General features: G+C 42.5%; 1 protein-coding gene across 1 annotated transcript in view; it reads right to left on the bottom strand.

The window, feature by feature from the left end:
- Slc9a9 (solute carrier family 9 member A9) overlaps nt 1-16,819 on the bottom strand; it is a 551,770-nt gene that overhangs the window by 196,676 nt on the left and 338,275 nt on the right. The window contains exons 10-11 of the mRNA XM_048452510.3: nt 16,523-16,636; nt 14,970-15,081 (exon numbers count right to left, since the gene is read on the bottom strand). Coding sequence (XP_048308467.3) covers nt 14,970-15,081; nt 16,523-16,636 — 226 coding nt within the window. The remainder of the gene's footprint in view (nt 1-14,969; nt 15,082-16,522; nt 16,637-16,819) is intronic.

The raw sequence follows: 16,819 nt of genomic DNA, 5'->3' as shown, positions 1-16,819 counted from the left end.
GTCACGCTCCCCTAGTTAAAACTTGTCTTGGTTTTTGTGAAAGGCCACATCATGGCCTTTATGTCTTCTTCCAAGTGCAGCAAAAGGGGATGAATTCAGGGGAAGTTGCTTTTTGCCACGCCCTCTGGCTTCTGCAACCACACTTTCTAGTCTCCCAGCCAGATAAGCAGAGGATCTCTGCATGGTAGCTCCTCTGCCCAGGGAGTCTACAGTTCCCAAATCAGTGGTTTCAAGAAGGCTGCCAGGGCTCAATTAGGCTTGGCATTTCCCCTCCTTCTATCAGCTCCTGGCTCTTATTTAGTTTTGAATTAAATAAAAATTGCAGCACATGGATTTGAATTAAAACAAGAAGACCGATCTTTGTAATATGCACCACATCAATAGGGAAGCTAATTTGTGTGAAACACATCTCCTCCTTTAATTTAAACCACAGAGAGCAGCAGCCTCTTTGCTTTCAAGGAAGCTGAGAGCTGGGGCGGGGCTGTTCACTGAAGCATTACTAGGACTGTGCTTGGGCTCAGCAGGTAGGAGTGGTTTCAAGGGAGCTTAGCATTTCTGCTTAAGCCCTCTGTCCTGGACGTCATAGGACACACCAGAGCAGTTACAGCTTCCTGGCCTTGAGTTTAAAGAAAGTCTTAAATTTGTTTCGGGAGTAACGTCTTTGATTGTCTATTTAACAGCATCTAAACTATCAACAGAATGGTCACCACTCAAAACTCCTTAAGACAGAGAAGACAAACGGTGGGGCCCAGATTCCTCTCCTGGCGATCATGATCCACCTACCACTGCTCCATGGCTGTCTGTATAGACACTACTAGTCTATATTGAAGAAATTGTATGTGGGCTTGTTAGGTGAGAAACTCAGTCTGTTGTTTTGTTAGTCTAATTTCTCTGGGGGCAAAGGATTGAGGCATGGGGGTAGGGCAAGGTCTCTGAATCATCCACGAACTACGAGGGCTTTACTCAGAAATATTAGATCATCTCCATGTTTTTCCCGCATATATATCTGTACACCACATGTTTGCCCAGTGTCCATGAAGGTCAGAAGAAGTCTTCAGATCCCTTGAATCTGGAGTTAGCGGCAGTTGTAAGTCACCATATGGATGTTGAGAATCGAACTCATGTCCTCCAGAAGAGCAGATAGAGTTCTTAACCACAAACTCATCTCTCCAGTCCCATATTTCCTGGTCCATCCACATTTGGAGGTCAGTTTGGCCAGGTTTTAAGGAGCCTGAAGCCTGTATACATGTCTCTCTTAAATGAGAATAAATAGAAACTACATGAGTATATCTACACAACTCAGGACGCTCTGGTAGGATTTTCTTCTCAGAATCTGAACTACGGTACAAAGAGGAAAGTAAAGCTTAAGTCCACAAGGTTCACAAAGAATTTACCTCTGCTTTAAACATTTCCCCCCTCCTTCCTAATGTCAAAAGGTGTGCAAATTGTGAGGGTGGATAAATAGGAGATTTATCAAATGGTAGGCACCATCGACCGAAGCAGAAAGCTAAGGTTTCTATGTGATTGACATTTGAGTCTGAAGTGCATGGACTTAGTGGACTAAGCCAAGCCAAATCTCTCCCACAAAGGCACCTTTGTCTTTGTTTACCTGAATACCCACCGTAGAGCCTGCACTGGCAGACAATTATGCGCTGCAGGAATATCTAGGTGACCAATAGAAAAATCATTTTATGACTCTAGCCAGGAAGCAGGTAGGCTAATATCAGATCTTCACCTTTGCCTCCTCTCCTCCAAATCCAATGCCCCCATTCTCATCCCGGCTCTGTAGCAGACCCTGCATCCTCTCCTTCCTTTCCGCCCCATTTCCTACTGATCACACGACCTTCTCCTCCAGCCTTCCTCCCTGCCACTCCTCCCATTATCCCAGCCCCCAACATCAGCAGGCATTCCTTTGGAATTCACAGCCCCTCAGCCAGTCAGGGAAGCAGGTGAGCTAGCTGCAGATCAGCACCTCTCTCTCCCCTGCTCTCAGTGGGATGCTCCAGTCTCACCCCAACTTTGTAGCAGGAGGCCTGCTATAGTATCTTCCTCCCCTTCTCTGACCACATCTCCAACAGATCACAGAGATCATCTCCTCCAGCCTTCTTCCCCACTCATTCTGTAATCCTAGCCCACAATTCCAGCAGGCATTCCCTGGGAACCTGCTAGCCAAGCCAGCCAGAGAAGAAAGTAGGCCAGCCAGTCAAAGTGGGAAGGCTAGCTTCCCATCTTCACCCTCCCCCCTCTACTCCAAATTCAATCCCCAGTCCCATCCCAGCTCTGTAGCAGGCTGCCTGGCAGGGCTCTCACTCTCTGCCCCCAGTCTCAGAGGATTTAGGCAGATCCTGTTGGAATAGCCTGCTTACCTCCAAGAATGTGCCCACCCCCCAATTCTCCCATTCCTAACTCATCTCCATTCCTAAGTGTCAGCTCCGGATACCTAGAAACACATTTACCTGGAACTCCCAGTGGCCACACCTATCAGGATCCCAGAAGAATTTTCTATCAGGCAACACACAGCCACTATATCCTCCTAATAACTAGAGAGTGCAACAGAAACAAAGGAAAAAACCAACCAGCAGCAACAACAATAACCGATCAGATATCATCGCCTAGAATTATAATCCTCCCAAACCCAGATGCCTAGATGCCAGCATAAAAGCGATCAATAAACAACCAGAATTAATAACTTGTCTCCACTTGAGTCCAGCAACTCTACCATATCAGGGTTTTAATATTTAACACAGTTGAAATGTAAGAAAAAGACCTTAAAACAGCCAAATGAAGACAACAGAGATTCATAAAGAAGAAATGAATAAATCCCTTAAAGAAATCAATGACAACATCAACAGTGGAAGGAAATAGATGAAACAGTTCAAGACCTAAAAGTAGAAATTGAATTGATAAAGAAAATCCAAACTGAGGGAAATCTGGAGATGAAAAAACTTCAGAACTGGAATGGGAAACTCAGAGGCAAGCCTCACCACCAGAACACAAGAGGTGTAAGAAAGAACTTCAGGTAATAAAGGATGAATGAAATGGATACTCTGTCAAAGAAAATATTAAATCTAAAAAAATCCTGACACAAAACACCCCAAAAATCTGGAATACTTTGGAAAGACCAAATCTGAGAACAGTAAGAATGGAGGAAGGAGAAGAAACCCAGATTAAAGGCACAGAAATGTTTTTGACTAAATCACAGAAGAAAATTTCCTTAACATGAGGAAGGAGATACCAACCAAGGTACAAGAAGCATAAACCATGGACTGGAAAAGAAAATCCCCTCAGCATATAATAATCAAACACTAAACTTACAGAAGAAAGAAAGAATATTAAAAGCTACAAGGGAAAAAGACCAAGTAACGTTTAAAGACAGGCCTGATGGAATTACACCTGACTTTTCAATGGAGACTTTAAAAACCAGAAGGATCTGGATAGATGTTCTGTAGACTCTAAGAGAGCACAGATGCCAGCCCAGACTATTATACTACAAAGTCACCAAAAGAAAATGAACTCAGGGGTACCTCTGGAGATATATGTATGTGCATGTATATATGTTTCTTATGCTTTTTCCTTGTGTTTGCTTGTTTTGTCCTATTCCAATGGGACAGTTTTGTTTTAACTTATCTTTTATTTTATCACTGTCCCTTAGAAGCCTGTTTGTTTTCTAAGGCGAGACAGAAAGGAGGTGGATCAGGATGGGAGGGGAGGTAGTGAGGAACTGGGAGGAGTAAAAGGAGGGGAAACCATAATCAGGACATATTACATGAGGAAAAAAAACTGTATTTTCAATAAAAGAAAAAATGATTTTACATTCACACTTTAGAAAACTATTATTGGTTTTCTTCACAAATGTCTTCTTATAAAATGTTGAATGAAGCAAAGAAAGGTTCTATCTAAATTTATTTGTTAAACGTGGGTAACTAGAGTCTGTCAGGGGACCACTGATGACATGCCTCACCAGAGGCCCCAGACACTTCGGGCATCTTTAACATTTAGCCTCGGTTTGAAACAAGCATCTTTTAAGGTGGCTGCATTTTCCTCCTGTGTCAGCAGGAATCAGTCTCATTGGCTCGGGAATGTGAGTGTGTTGTTTACTTCTCGCCAAACCTCTTCCTTTCGCTCCAGTGATATCATATTGACCTTCAGAATTCTTTGCGTGTATCTCAGAAAAGTGCTTGCTTGGCAAGCATGAGGACCTGAGTTTGAGTCCAAGAATCCACTTCAAAAAAATGACAGACATGATGACATGCTTATAATCCTAACTCTGGAGATGCAGAGACTAGAAGGTCTCTGGGGGTCACCCACCAGTCAGTCTCGCCCACTTGGCTAGTTTCAGGCCAATGAGAGGCCCTGTCTCACATGAGGTGGGTGACAACTGAGGAGTAACATCTGGGGTTGTCTGTTCTCTCTCACACGCATGTACACACACACACACACACACACACACACACACACACATTTTCTGGCAAATAGGAAACTTTGAACTTTAGGTTCTGAGTGAGCTTCAGCTGTCAGAATCCACACAGGGAATCAAAGGTGAGTGTGTAGCATCTTCTTTAGAGAAATGTCACCTTGTGTGTGGTATTGACCAGTGGAGATATAGTGAAGCCTCAACCTGTCACTTGAAGGAGCCCACCCATGTGTTGAACATTTTGTGAACTAGACGAGGTTGGGGTTTGCAGGAGGGACATGCCACACATGTTGATGTTGGCTTGCTTTAGGAAAGACATGGTTTTAATTTAACTTGTATTCCCATTTCCTCGAGAGTAAATCTGAGGTAGTATCCTATAGATGAGATTCTAAGTTCGAAGTCAAAAGTCTGGGTTTAGTTCACAATAATTTCTTTAATGGGTTGTGGGATTGTAAGCAGGATGTGTTCTACATGTTCTGACAGGGAGACCTTGGGGGAAATGCAGGGTTGAAAGAACAGGGATTCATCTCTTCACCTGGATGACAATTATACTGGTAGATATGCATGATGTAACTGTAGTAGTTTAGCGATGGCAGGAAGGCAACGTTAGCGGGTTGGAGACAGGAGGTACTGTAAAGTCACACCATACAACAGAACTCACGTGGGAGGTTTATAGGGGAAGGCGCAGAGGTAGCCTCTGAGTGAGAGCAGAAGGTGAGAGAGAGTTGTGAAGGGCTTGCCTTTTATAAGGGGTATAGTGCATGTGTATAGGGAGATTGCTCTGTTTGGCGGCTGTGGTGGCTACAGTGTCATATCTTGGCGGCTGCTGCTGACTTGTCCTGCCAGGTCCCTGAGAACAGGCCAGTGTTAGTGCCTGAATGCTAACAGTAATTGCTTTTGGATCTCTAGAATTGGAAGGTTTGGGATATCCAGTATAAGCTTCCAACAATAAATTGTGGTAAGTCTGATCATTTTTTTTTCTCTTGATATACATACTAGTTAGTTTTATCAACCAGACAGAAGCCAAATTCACCTAGGAAGAGGGAGCCTCAACTGAGAGAGTTCCTCCACTAGATTGAATAGTAGACATGTCTTTTGGGCATTTTATTGATTAATGACTGATGTGTGTGTGTGGTGGCGGGTGTGAGCAGGCCACTGTGTGTGATGCTACTCCAATGCATGTGGTTTTGGGGTATACAAGAAAGTAGACTGAAAAAGCCCTGGAGAGCAAACCATTGAGCAGCATTCCTCCATAGTCTCTGCATCAGTTCCCGTCTCCAGGCCTTGGGTTCTTGTCATGGCTTCCCTCAGTGATGCACTATCCCTGGGACATGTAAGTCAAATGAAACCTTTCCTCCCCCTGTTGCTTTTGGTCATTGTTTCTATCATAGCAACTGAAAGCACATTAAGACAGTATAATAACTGATGTGGGATTCCTTTCTGTATGCTATGAATGTTTTATTACCATTGGTTAATAAAGAAACTAATTTGGCCTATAGGAGGGTAGAATATAGCCAGGCTGGAAGAGATAAAGAGAGAGTAGGCGGTCAGGGAGATGTCATGTAGCTGCCAAAGAAGAAAGGTAATCAAAATCTTTACCGGTAAACCACAGACTCGTGGTGATACACAGATTAATAGAAAGGGCTAATTTAAGATATAAGAGCTAGCTAGAAATATGCCTGAGTCATTGGGCAAGCAGAGTTGTAATTAATACAGTTAATGTGTGATTATTTCGGTCTGGGTGGCCAGGAAATGAATGAGCTGTGTCAATTACATAATGGTGCCAACATGAGGAAACTACATCCACATAAAACCTGAGGGAGCTTGGGAAGGAATTCTAGACATAAAAGAATAGAGTTAAGCATGGCTTCTTGATAGCATTTTCTCGGGTGGGCTCTGTTTGCTAGAGGCAAGCAGAGATGTGATTCCATTAAGAGAAGGCTTCCCGACTCGGCATTAGCAGCAAAAACTGGGTGGTTCCTATAAAAGCTGGCTTCCTGTTTCACCAGCACAAATGATTCTGGCTCTTTGGGGGAAGTCTGCCTATGGAGCATTTAAATTGGGTCTGTGAGCAGAGTGGTACAATTTTCTTGATGGCAATGTAGACCCATTACATCCCTGGAGCTAGGACGATGTGCATGGCTCACAGAGGAGGTGAACATACCTTCACCATGTTGAACTGGGTGGAGCAAGCAGACAGGGCCACAGAGTTGGTCCTAGCCATACCAACTTAGCATTAAAAAAAAAAAAGGGCGCTCTTGGTCAGAAAATGATTACAGATGATGTGTAATAAAGATAGATTCAGATAAAAAAGACCTCTAAATGGGTCACAGTGTTGAATAAATATACTAGGCTTGGGAGAGAGACAAAAAAGAGTATAAACAGTTATAAAAAGATATGAATATGTTTTATTACCATTGGTTAATAAAGAAGCTGCTTTGGCCTACAGCAGGGCATAATATAGCCAGGCTGAAAGAGATGTAGAGAGTAGATGGAATCAGGGAGACACCATGTAGCTGCCAAAGGAGAAAGATGCCCAGAAATTTTACTGGTAGGCCACATTCTAGTGGTAATACAAATTAATAAAAATAGGTTAATTCAAGATATAAGAGCTAGCTAGAAATATGCTGGAGTTACTGGCCAAGCAGTGCTGTAATTAATATAGTTTCTGTGTGATTATTTGGGTCTGGGTGATTGGGAAATCAATGAGCAGTCTCCGATTACAAGTAATAGCTGTCTATCAAAGGGCAGTCTGACATGTGAGATTCTGAAACTCCTTATAAACAACTGGAAGAAACCAGTAGGCTGATGTCATGGGCTTGGACTCTGACAGCTGATTGCAGGTCCTCATCACAAGGGTACAAGCAGAGAGGACAACCGCCATTGCTGTGGCACCTCTGCTCAGCATTGCAAACTCCTGACCTTTTGGTTGAAATGAGTTCCTGGAGACTTAAAGGACGAGGGTCCTTTTATGTTCCCTCTTTCATTTTTCTCTTTTTCTACATTCAGGAGTCATATATTAAAAACTAGTACATTAAAAAAACTGCATATTAAAGTGAAATTAGAAAGTGTTTGTGCAAGCCCAGAGAAAGCCAAAAGCTTGGAAGGACCTGAGAGGCTTATAGCTCAGGTTAATCTTTTATAGAAGATAGCCTACTCAAGCTAAAAATAAATAACTATAAAATTAAATTAAATTTAAAAACAAATATAAACGACAACAACAAAAGAAAGCAAACTCAGAGCAGGGGACATGACTGCTTTCTGAAGTTATAAAATATTAGATTAAAATGTTTAATTTTCAACTACAACAAAAAGAAGTCTATTCTCACCATTGCCAGTTATTTGCAAGAAAAAACAACAGAAAAAGACCTGGCAGAAGGTTATGTTAGCAGTAACAGAAACAACTCTCTTTAAAAGGCTCTGAAGCAAAGGAAGATAGGGAAAGAGTCCAGAAAACAGGACACATGTTAGTTACCTTACTGTTGCTGTGATAAAACACCATGACCAAGATGCCATAAGGAAGAAAGCCTGTTCTGACTTACAGTTCAGAAGGATAAGAGTCCAGCATGGTGGGAAAGGATGATAGCAAAGGCAGACACAGAGGCAGGAACAGGAAGCAGAGGCCTTACATCTCAAACAGGAGAGATCAAATTGGAAGCAGGGTGAGTCTACATAACCTTCAAGCCCTCTCCCAGCGACATGCTTCCCGCAGCATGCTGCACCACCTAAACCTCCCCAAACAGCGTAACTTGGAAACCAAGTTCTGAAATACCGAACCTGTGGAGGACATTTCTTTTTCAAAACGCCGCACTGTATGTATAAACAGACTGTAGATATTAAGCAGGTGGAAAACCTAGAGGATCCAGAAATCTTCTGGAACTGGGAAGCACAGTTACTCAAATATAAGTCCGCTAGAGCAATTCCGAGGCATATTTGAGCATGTAGAAGAAGATCACTGATTAGGTAAGGGATGCTACTGAGACCAAGAAAATGGGTGGGAAAAGATAGGAAAGTGCTGAGCGCCTAAGGATAGGATATCATTAAGGAGACACATTATGAGAAAAGAGAAAGGCCACGGAACACACTCAAAGAAATAATGGGTTGGGGGAAACTTCCCCTTTGTGTTTGATAAAATTCAATGAACTGTAATGAAGGTGAACCCAAACAGATAAACATTGAAAAGACATTATATTTAGTTATCGAAAGACAAGCACACACACAAAGGAAGGGTTCATATAAGCAGGACTCCGTGACTTACCATATGCAGAGTCTTTGGTGAGATGGTCAGCAGACTACTCAGTGGAAAGTTCGGAGATTGAACGCCTGGAGAGATGCTCAGTGGTTAAGAGCCCTTGCTCTTCTTCCAGAGGACCCCATTTCAGTCGCCAGCATCCACATCAAATGACTTATAATTGACTGTAAATCTAGGGCTAGGGGATGCAACACCCTTTCCTGACCTCTTTGAATATTTGTGCACACATGACATATCCTCGCACAAGCATACAGGCAACCAATAAATTAAAGACGGCATCTGAAGAAGATGTAGAAAACTATGAGATGGCTGAGAATAAAAATATGTAGCAAGACCTTCAATATACAAAGAGATGAAGGTAGAAATGTGTAGCTATTATCCCATTAACACAAGGAAGATCTTGTGCCAACAGCCCAACAAACAAACCTTGTGATTTAAAGAATGAGGAGCAAAGCCTGAAGCTACCAAATAGAAGGAAATAATAAAGTTTGGAGCAGAGATAAGTGAAGTACAGGATAGAGACACTACAGGGAAAATAAATGTACTCATAAACTGGTTCCTGGAAAAGGTCAACAAAATTAACAATCCTGAAGCTAGATGTATTAAGAAATGAAAGAAATTTCAAATTGCTAAAATCAAAACTAAAGATGGAGACTTACCATCCATTGTAGAAATTAAGAACTGTAAGTAAGCTGAATGTAATGGATAAATGAGTAGCAACACAACGTTCAGTAAAGTTGAGCAGAAAATCTGAACAGTCCCATAACTGTTAGAAGATGGAACTGATCATATGTCTCTCGTGAGAAAGAACATTGCAAACCCTGGTGGCTTCCTCAGTGAATTCTGCCAAGGTCAGCACCGCTCTCACTCCAAAGTCACGCAGAGACACTTTGAGAAAACTAGTGAGCTGGCATCCCTGATGACTACTGAAAGAAGAAACCTTAACTCAAAGTCAACACCACGTTAAAAGAATTCTTCACCATACCCAAGTGAGATTCATTCTTAGGGCAAAAAGATGGCTCTGCATTGCAAAGAGGAGCAAAGTGGATCAACAGAATGAAGGGGACAAATCACATGATGACGTCAGTTTATGCAGGAAAGGCACTTGGTCCAGTTTGCTGGCTTTTGTTTACAATTATTTTATTTAGAGGTGTGTGTGTGTGTGTGTGTGTGTGTGTGTGTGTGTGTGTGTGTGTGTGAAGGTCAGGGGGTCAGGGGACAACTTTCAGGAATGGGTCTCCACTTTTGCCACATGGGTCCCAGGAACTGAATTCATGTTGTCAGACTTGGTGGTGAGCACCTTTACCCACTGAGGGATTTTGCTGGTCCCTCCCCAGAATTTCATGACTAAGTGATGCTCAGAAAACTAGAACTAAAAGAAAATCATTTCAACATAATAAAAGCCGTATGTGAAAAAATGACATCAAACATCATATTTGGCAGTGGAAGCTCCCCCTCTGTTCGGAAGAAAGCAAAGATGGCCCACTCTCACCACTGCTATTCAACACAGTGCTGGGAACTCTAGCCAGAACAAATAATGAAAACTAAGGAATAAAGTTATCCAAGTTAGAAATGAAGTGAAGTAATTTCTGCTCACAGAATTGAGAAGATTTTATATGTAGAAAATCCTCTAGATTCCATACACATACACAAAAGCTATTACAGATAACCAATGAATTCAGCAAAATAGAAAGATGCAAAATTAATACACAAGTATCAGGTGCATTTTAATAAACAAACAATGAAATATCTGAAAGGGAAATTATAATGTAATTCCATTTATAACGGCAGAAAAAGAAAAAATTACTTAGATATTAACCAATGTGATGAAATTAAAATAGTAAAATAAATTAAAATCGGAAATTAATGGAAAGACATTCCATGCTCATGAACTATAAGATTTGATATTTTTAAGATTAGCAATACTACCTAATTTGATGTTTATCAAAACCCCCAAATAACTATTTTGTTTGCAAACATACACAATTCTTACGAACCTTAATGAGCCTCCCCAACCCTCCGTAACAAAAATAATCTTGAAAAAAAAAGAACAAAGAGAACTCAAGTTTCCATGTTTTTAAAAGTTACTAAAACCCTTTAATAGTTACTGAGGAGACAGCATGAGACCAAAGTTCAATCTCCAGAGCCTTGTTAATAGGAAAGTCTGGGCATGGTCCTGTGCACTTGCAATCCCAATGCTTGAGAAGGGGAGACAGGTGGAGACCCGGGGATCATTAGATAGTCAGCCTAATTTTATGGGTGAGTTCTAGGCCAATGAGAGATGTGGTAAAAAGAAAAATGGTTGGATGTTGCTTGAGGAGTAACAACCCCAGGTTGTCTTTTGCCTACACACACACACACACACACACACACACACATACACACACACACACACACACACACACACACACACACCCTACCCCGCCCCACACAAACTTTCAATCATCTCAATAGTGTGGTGCAGGCAAAAGGCAAACATGGGATAGAAGAAAGAACCTGACAATAAACTCTCACATGTGTGGTCAAATTATTTTTGACAAAGCTGCCAAGATCAGTCAAAAAGCAAGTGCAGTTTTGAACAAATGAAACGGGACAGCTGGTATCCAGGTGCAAAAGAAAGATGTTCTACCCCCAAGTTACACATGTGCATTATGTACCCATAACTAAGCAAAGGCTAAAACAATAACATTCTTTGGAGAATACAGGTTACAATTTTTGTGACATCAGATTTGGCAATGGTGTCTATGTTAGGACACCAAATGCACAGATGATAAAATTAAATGACAGGATAACTAGACTTCATGAACGCTTTTAAAAATGTTGTGTATCAAAAGACAAATTAAGCACAATATAACAGAAACAAATTGAATGGGAGAGAACATTTGCAAATCATCTATCTCATAAAGGGCCAATATCTAGGAATCAGAATAGTTGAAAATCATTGACCAAAAGACAAGACTTGATCTGAGATGAGTAAAAAGATGGATGGCCAATGTGTTCCTGAAAAGATGCTCAACACATCACTAGTGAGCAAGGAAATACAAATCAAAACAATGTGCTGCTACCTCACATAGTGAGCTAGCATAAAAGACAAGGTAAACAAGTGTTGGTGATGGTACAGAGAGATTGGGACTTTTGGGTACCATTGGTGGGACTATGAAACACTACAGCTGCTATGGAGGGTGGTATGGCAGTTCCCCAAATAATTAGCAGGTAGAATTACCATTTGATTCAGCAATTCTACTTCTGGATATATATTTAACATTGTCAGCAAGGTTTCTAAAGAGATTTGTGTACCCGTGTGCATAGCAGGAATTTTTTGTACTATCTAAGAAAAAGAAACCCAAGAGTGATAGATGATTAGGTAAGCAATATATGACATTTATACACATACATAAGAGACTACCATTCAACTTTAAAGGGAAGTTTAAAGTTGACAAACATTGAGGACACTATGCCAAAGCAGTCACCATGTCAGGATGCTTTACTCTGTGGGAGAAAGCCAGCAGCAATCCTACCCAGTTGTGGACCCCATGACCTACAGTAACAAGCTGACAGTCAAGGTGTGCTCAGGGCAATGGTGGCAGGACTAGTATCAAATAATCAACCACTTTGTGATTGGATTTACAGCCCAACACACAGGAAGGAACTCATGTCTGATGCTGCAAACTTTTCTGCAATGGTCATGGGACTCTAGTGGGGAACCTATTACTATTGTTCTGCTAAATGGACATGGCATCAACTACCTTCTAACTACTTACATTTATAGCCAGCCATTAGTGCTGCTCTCAGCCTCCGTCAGAGAAGCCTCTGTTGACAGTGCACTGTAGTAATTGCACAGACTCACAACTGCCCAGAGTGCTGAGAAGGACTGACAGTGGAGTACATGGTCCTAAGCGGAACATCTAGGCCAGTTCCTTCATGCTCAGAGCAGCCGTGGAAGAGAAAGCAGTAAGAATGTAAGAGCCAGGGGATTGAAAAGAGTGTTGTGTCTCTTCTGGCCCTGACCTGGTTGTTGGACACATGAACTCATCTTGGCTGTAGCTAACTGCACAAGATCCTCATAAGACTGGGTCCATCACCGTTTTACCCACATGGGTTCCTTAGACCCTGTGCCAAGGGCTCATTAGATCCTACGTACCCCCCACTGATTATGGACCATTAATGACTGTTGGGAGTGTTAATCCACTGATAAACTGCCCAGAATCCAGTAAATTACCCTTTGCTTAAACTCATGCAAGCAGCCACTATCAAGCTTCCTGTGCCATTGAAAACTTAGTAAAATAGACAGAAAAGTCATAGGGGGTTTGTTAGACAGAAAAAGGATTAGTGGAGAGGAAAGGGAATGACAGAGGGTAATTAATGGGAGGAAAAGATGACCAAAAACTTACTATATGCATGCATGAATATCAAAGAAAGAGTTAAAAAGATCATAAAGACACCATCAGTTGTAGACTTTTTAATCAATTCTTGTCTGCATATACCACATTGCTGGCCTCTATTGAGGTTTCTTTGTTTGTTTATTTTTATGCAGCTCCAAACACATAATGCTTTGCACTCCAGTGCTGGCTTTCAAATTTCAAGTGATTAAGGTTACCTTTACTTTTACATAAGAGAAGTCAGTACACTGTCAAGGGTCAATGTTGCCCTAAGCCACAGACCACTGTCAATTCAACACCTCACCTTCTTTATGACTCTCACCATACCATGTCTGGAAGTGTTAGAAATCCCTGTCAGAGGCCCTAGGATGGTGTATCTGTGGCTCTTCACGAGCCCATATTTGATAAGACAACTCATTCCAAACCTGGGAGCTGCTCCAAGGGCTCTGTGGGCCAGGCTAGCACAGAATCAAGGAGGGAACAAACCTTCCACTCCCAGGACCACTTTAGAGAACGTGAATTTTGGGGCTGGAGAGATGGCTGGGTGGTAAAGAACACTTCTAGAGGATGTGGGTGAAACTGGCAGTTTATCACCGTCTATAACTCCAGTTCCATGCTGTAGGAATTCCTACAGCCAGTAGCCTTTAAGTTACCTGCCCACTTAGGCATGGCCTCTTATACTATATATACCAATGTAAAGCGCCAGTCCAGCCTCTCTTCTGGCAGTGTGATTCGGTTCCTGTTCCCTGTTTGTGCAGAGGATTGTGATCTGTGAGTCTACCCCTAAATAAATAACCCCTTATGATACTCAATTCTGAACTAGTGTGGGATTTCTTTTTAGCATCCTTCTTCAGTTCCGGGGGATGGCCTACATAGGCACTAAGCACACACTTGGTGCACAGACACACATGCAGACAAAACACCCATGCACATAGAATAACAACTTTCAAAATGTGATTTTCAAAACACTTGGTTGGCATGGAGGTGAAGTCTGGATTGTGAACGCTTTTGTCTTTGGCCTAAGTATTTAAGTTGTTAGAGATCCTATGCACAAAACAACTTAATATTAGCTCCTTAGGACTGGTGATCTGTAAGCAGCAAACAACACTTATCAATAAATATTGGTTTCTCTCACTTTTTTCATATTTGCCTCTGTGCCCCCAACTCTTCTGGCACTGTTCTGGATGGCCCACTGTTTTCATTTTAATGTCATGGACCTGCCGATGGCCTCCTCTAAATGCATTGTCGGTGCACACACACACACACACACACACACGGGAACAGAGAGTCTTTGAATTCTGTCTCCAATTATGGAAAGATAAATAGAAAACAACTGTAATCTCTCAGAGTAGTTCAGTGGTCTGCAAACTCACTTGTTATATTTTCTTCTGGAAAAGAGCCTCTGTCCACATCTGAGCAAGGAAAACATGCACTACCCGTGTTCCCATCACATAGAGCATGAATCCATACTTGGGCACCTGCGGGTGCTTAATTAACATGTTTTTCAACTAATGACTGAGCCCACACGGATCTGATTATCTCTGTGATAACCACGAGAAGTTTCTGGAGCCCTGCATGGATAGAAAAGGCGCAGGGAGGATGGTGGTACCGTTCAATACTATATACTGGAACGGAGAAGATAGTAATTAAATTCCTCAATATGGAAACTGCTCCAGTAGCTCAGAGGAAAGTCCAGGCTCACTTCTGCTCAGATAGTCAAGGTCATAGCAGTGCATTCCCTTTAACTTCCCTTCTCATTAGGAGCGAACACTCCCTGTTGCCCAGCACTGAAGAATGAGCATGGTGCTGGGTCTGAGGGTAAAGACAACGCAGGTTTTCCATACGTGCTCTGGGTCCCTCCTGGCCTTCTGTGCTCTGCACAGGTGGGAGGGCAGCGGCACGAATGAACAATGAACCCACATACCTGAAAACATCATCATGTGTTGGAAGTTCCAGGGGATCTTCTGTTTCCTGCCCAGATTCAGGAGGAAGGAGAGGGGATAAATGTTGCAGGCTCTGGCGACAAAAATCGCTAGCTGTTGGGACGCATTGAGGAAAACACATCCGCAGAGGGGCCGACTGAACGAGCTCAGATATCATGACCATATGCTTCTCTATGATATGACCCAGAAAACAAGGATAAACATGACAACTCATCTATGTCTAACTCGCTCACCAAATTCATCGTTCAATGTCAGTTCCTTCCCAGGATGACATAAAACTCTGTCTTTCTTTGAACATATGCTTGGCTGAAAGTTGGTGCTGGAATGCCACTTCAATCACTAAATTTCCCCATCACATTTATGTTGCCGGTGACTGACTCTATCTTCAGTTCTGCCGGAAGCTGTGAAGTAGCGACGCCTGGCACCATGGTGTTATCTTCTCCATGAGCACTTTGGAAAGAATAAATATATTTCTGATGGTGGTTTCCGTCTCACTTCCCGTCAGTTCATGTGCCTGTTTCTAGCAAGCTTGCTTACCTTTTTCATTTAATTTTGAGAGGAGCTGACTGTCAACATACATCCTTCAACTGCTACTTCAGGAGACTTCCCTAAAGGCAAAGTCTCAGAAGTGAACAGCTACTGAGAAGCTCAGCCGTAAGCCTCCCTCCTTTGCTGATGTCTCTAGTCCTTCTTTGATGGTCTGTCTGCTCTAGCTTGTCCTCGGCAGGATGAAGCTATTTGGAGTGAGGTAGCTCTCTTCCTTCTAAGATCTAGGTTTCAGATAAAATTTGAGAGCTCAGCAGAATCCCAGTGGTGAGAAATGGACACCAAATTCAGGTGAACAGTGGGGACAGGGAGACGGCAAGTTCTCCAGAAGTTAAGACCATCTGCCTGTGACAGAGGGAGGCATCATCCCATTTTCCAAGTCATAGGACAAGAGCTGCAGGTTTTTCTTAGGGGCATTTACAGTTGCTTAGTGTCCCTTTGATCAGATATTTGCTTCCATGGGGGTTACCTCCTACTCCTGCCCTACAGAAGGAACACCCTCTGTATTAAAAGTGGGGTCTAGATTTCGTCTATTCTTCTAGGGAGGAAATGATCTCTCTCTCTCTCTCTCTCTCTCTCTCTCTCTCTGTGTGTGTGTGTGTGTGTGTGTGTGTGTGTGCGTGTGTGTGCATGTGCATATGTGTGTATGCATATAACTTCCTGATTAGACTAGCTGACTGGCCAGCAAGTCCTAGAGATCTGCAAGCGTCTGCCTTTCCAGAATTGGGATTACAAGTGCGTACCACCATGGCTGGAATATTTTGTAGGTTCGGGAATTGAATTGTGGTCCTCGTGCTTGTAAGACAATCACTACTGGCTGAGCTAACTTCACAGCCCCAGAAGGTGTTAACTGGTGGAGAGAAACTTACATGAGCACAATGCTTCTGATGCTGGAAGCGCAATGGTCATGTTGACTTCTACGATGGTTTCAAAGTCCTACCAGGAAAAAGGTCTAACCATTTCTCTATTTCTCTTCTTCAAAGGATACAAAGGCGCCGAGTATAAAAAGTGCGTTGAAAATGTGATTCTGGAACGTGAACAGAGCCAGGCCCATATAGCAGAAGATGACGTTCTCAGCCAGGAAGTTCATAAATTCAAACAGCTGAAAACAAAACAGAGACCAAAACCCACTGGTTAGGACTCAGATTTGTGTACAGCGCGTTTATTGTAACTTTGATGACCGACTGGGCAATCCTCCTTCCTGTGGCAAATCACCGCCTTGGCTCTGAGCTCCTGCTATCAGGCCTGTTGGCGTCCTTGGTTCTCTGCCCAGTGATGCATGCCA

The sequence above is a fragment of the Myodes glareolus genome, chromosome 4 (genome assembly GCF_982192425.1).
Source record: "Myodes glareolus chromosome 4, mMyoGla1.1, whole genome shotgun sequence".
Classification (NCBI taxonomy): domain Eukaryota; kingdom Metazoa; phylum Chordata; class Mammalia; order Rodentia; family Cricetidae; genus Myodes; species Myodes glareolus.
The sequence above is the reverse complement of the archived record's forward strand: the minus strand, read 5'-3'. Positions and strand labels throughout refer to the sequence as shown.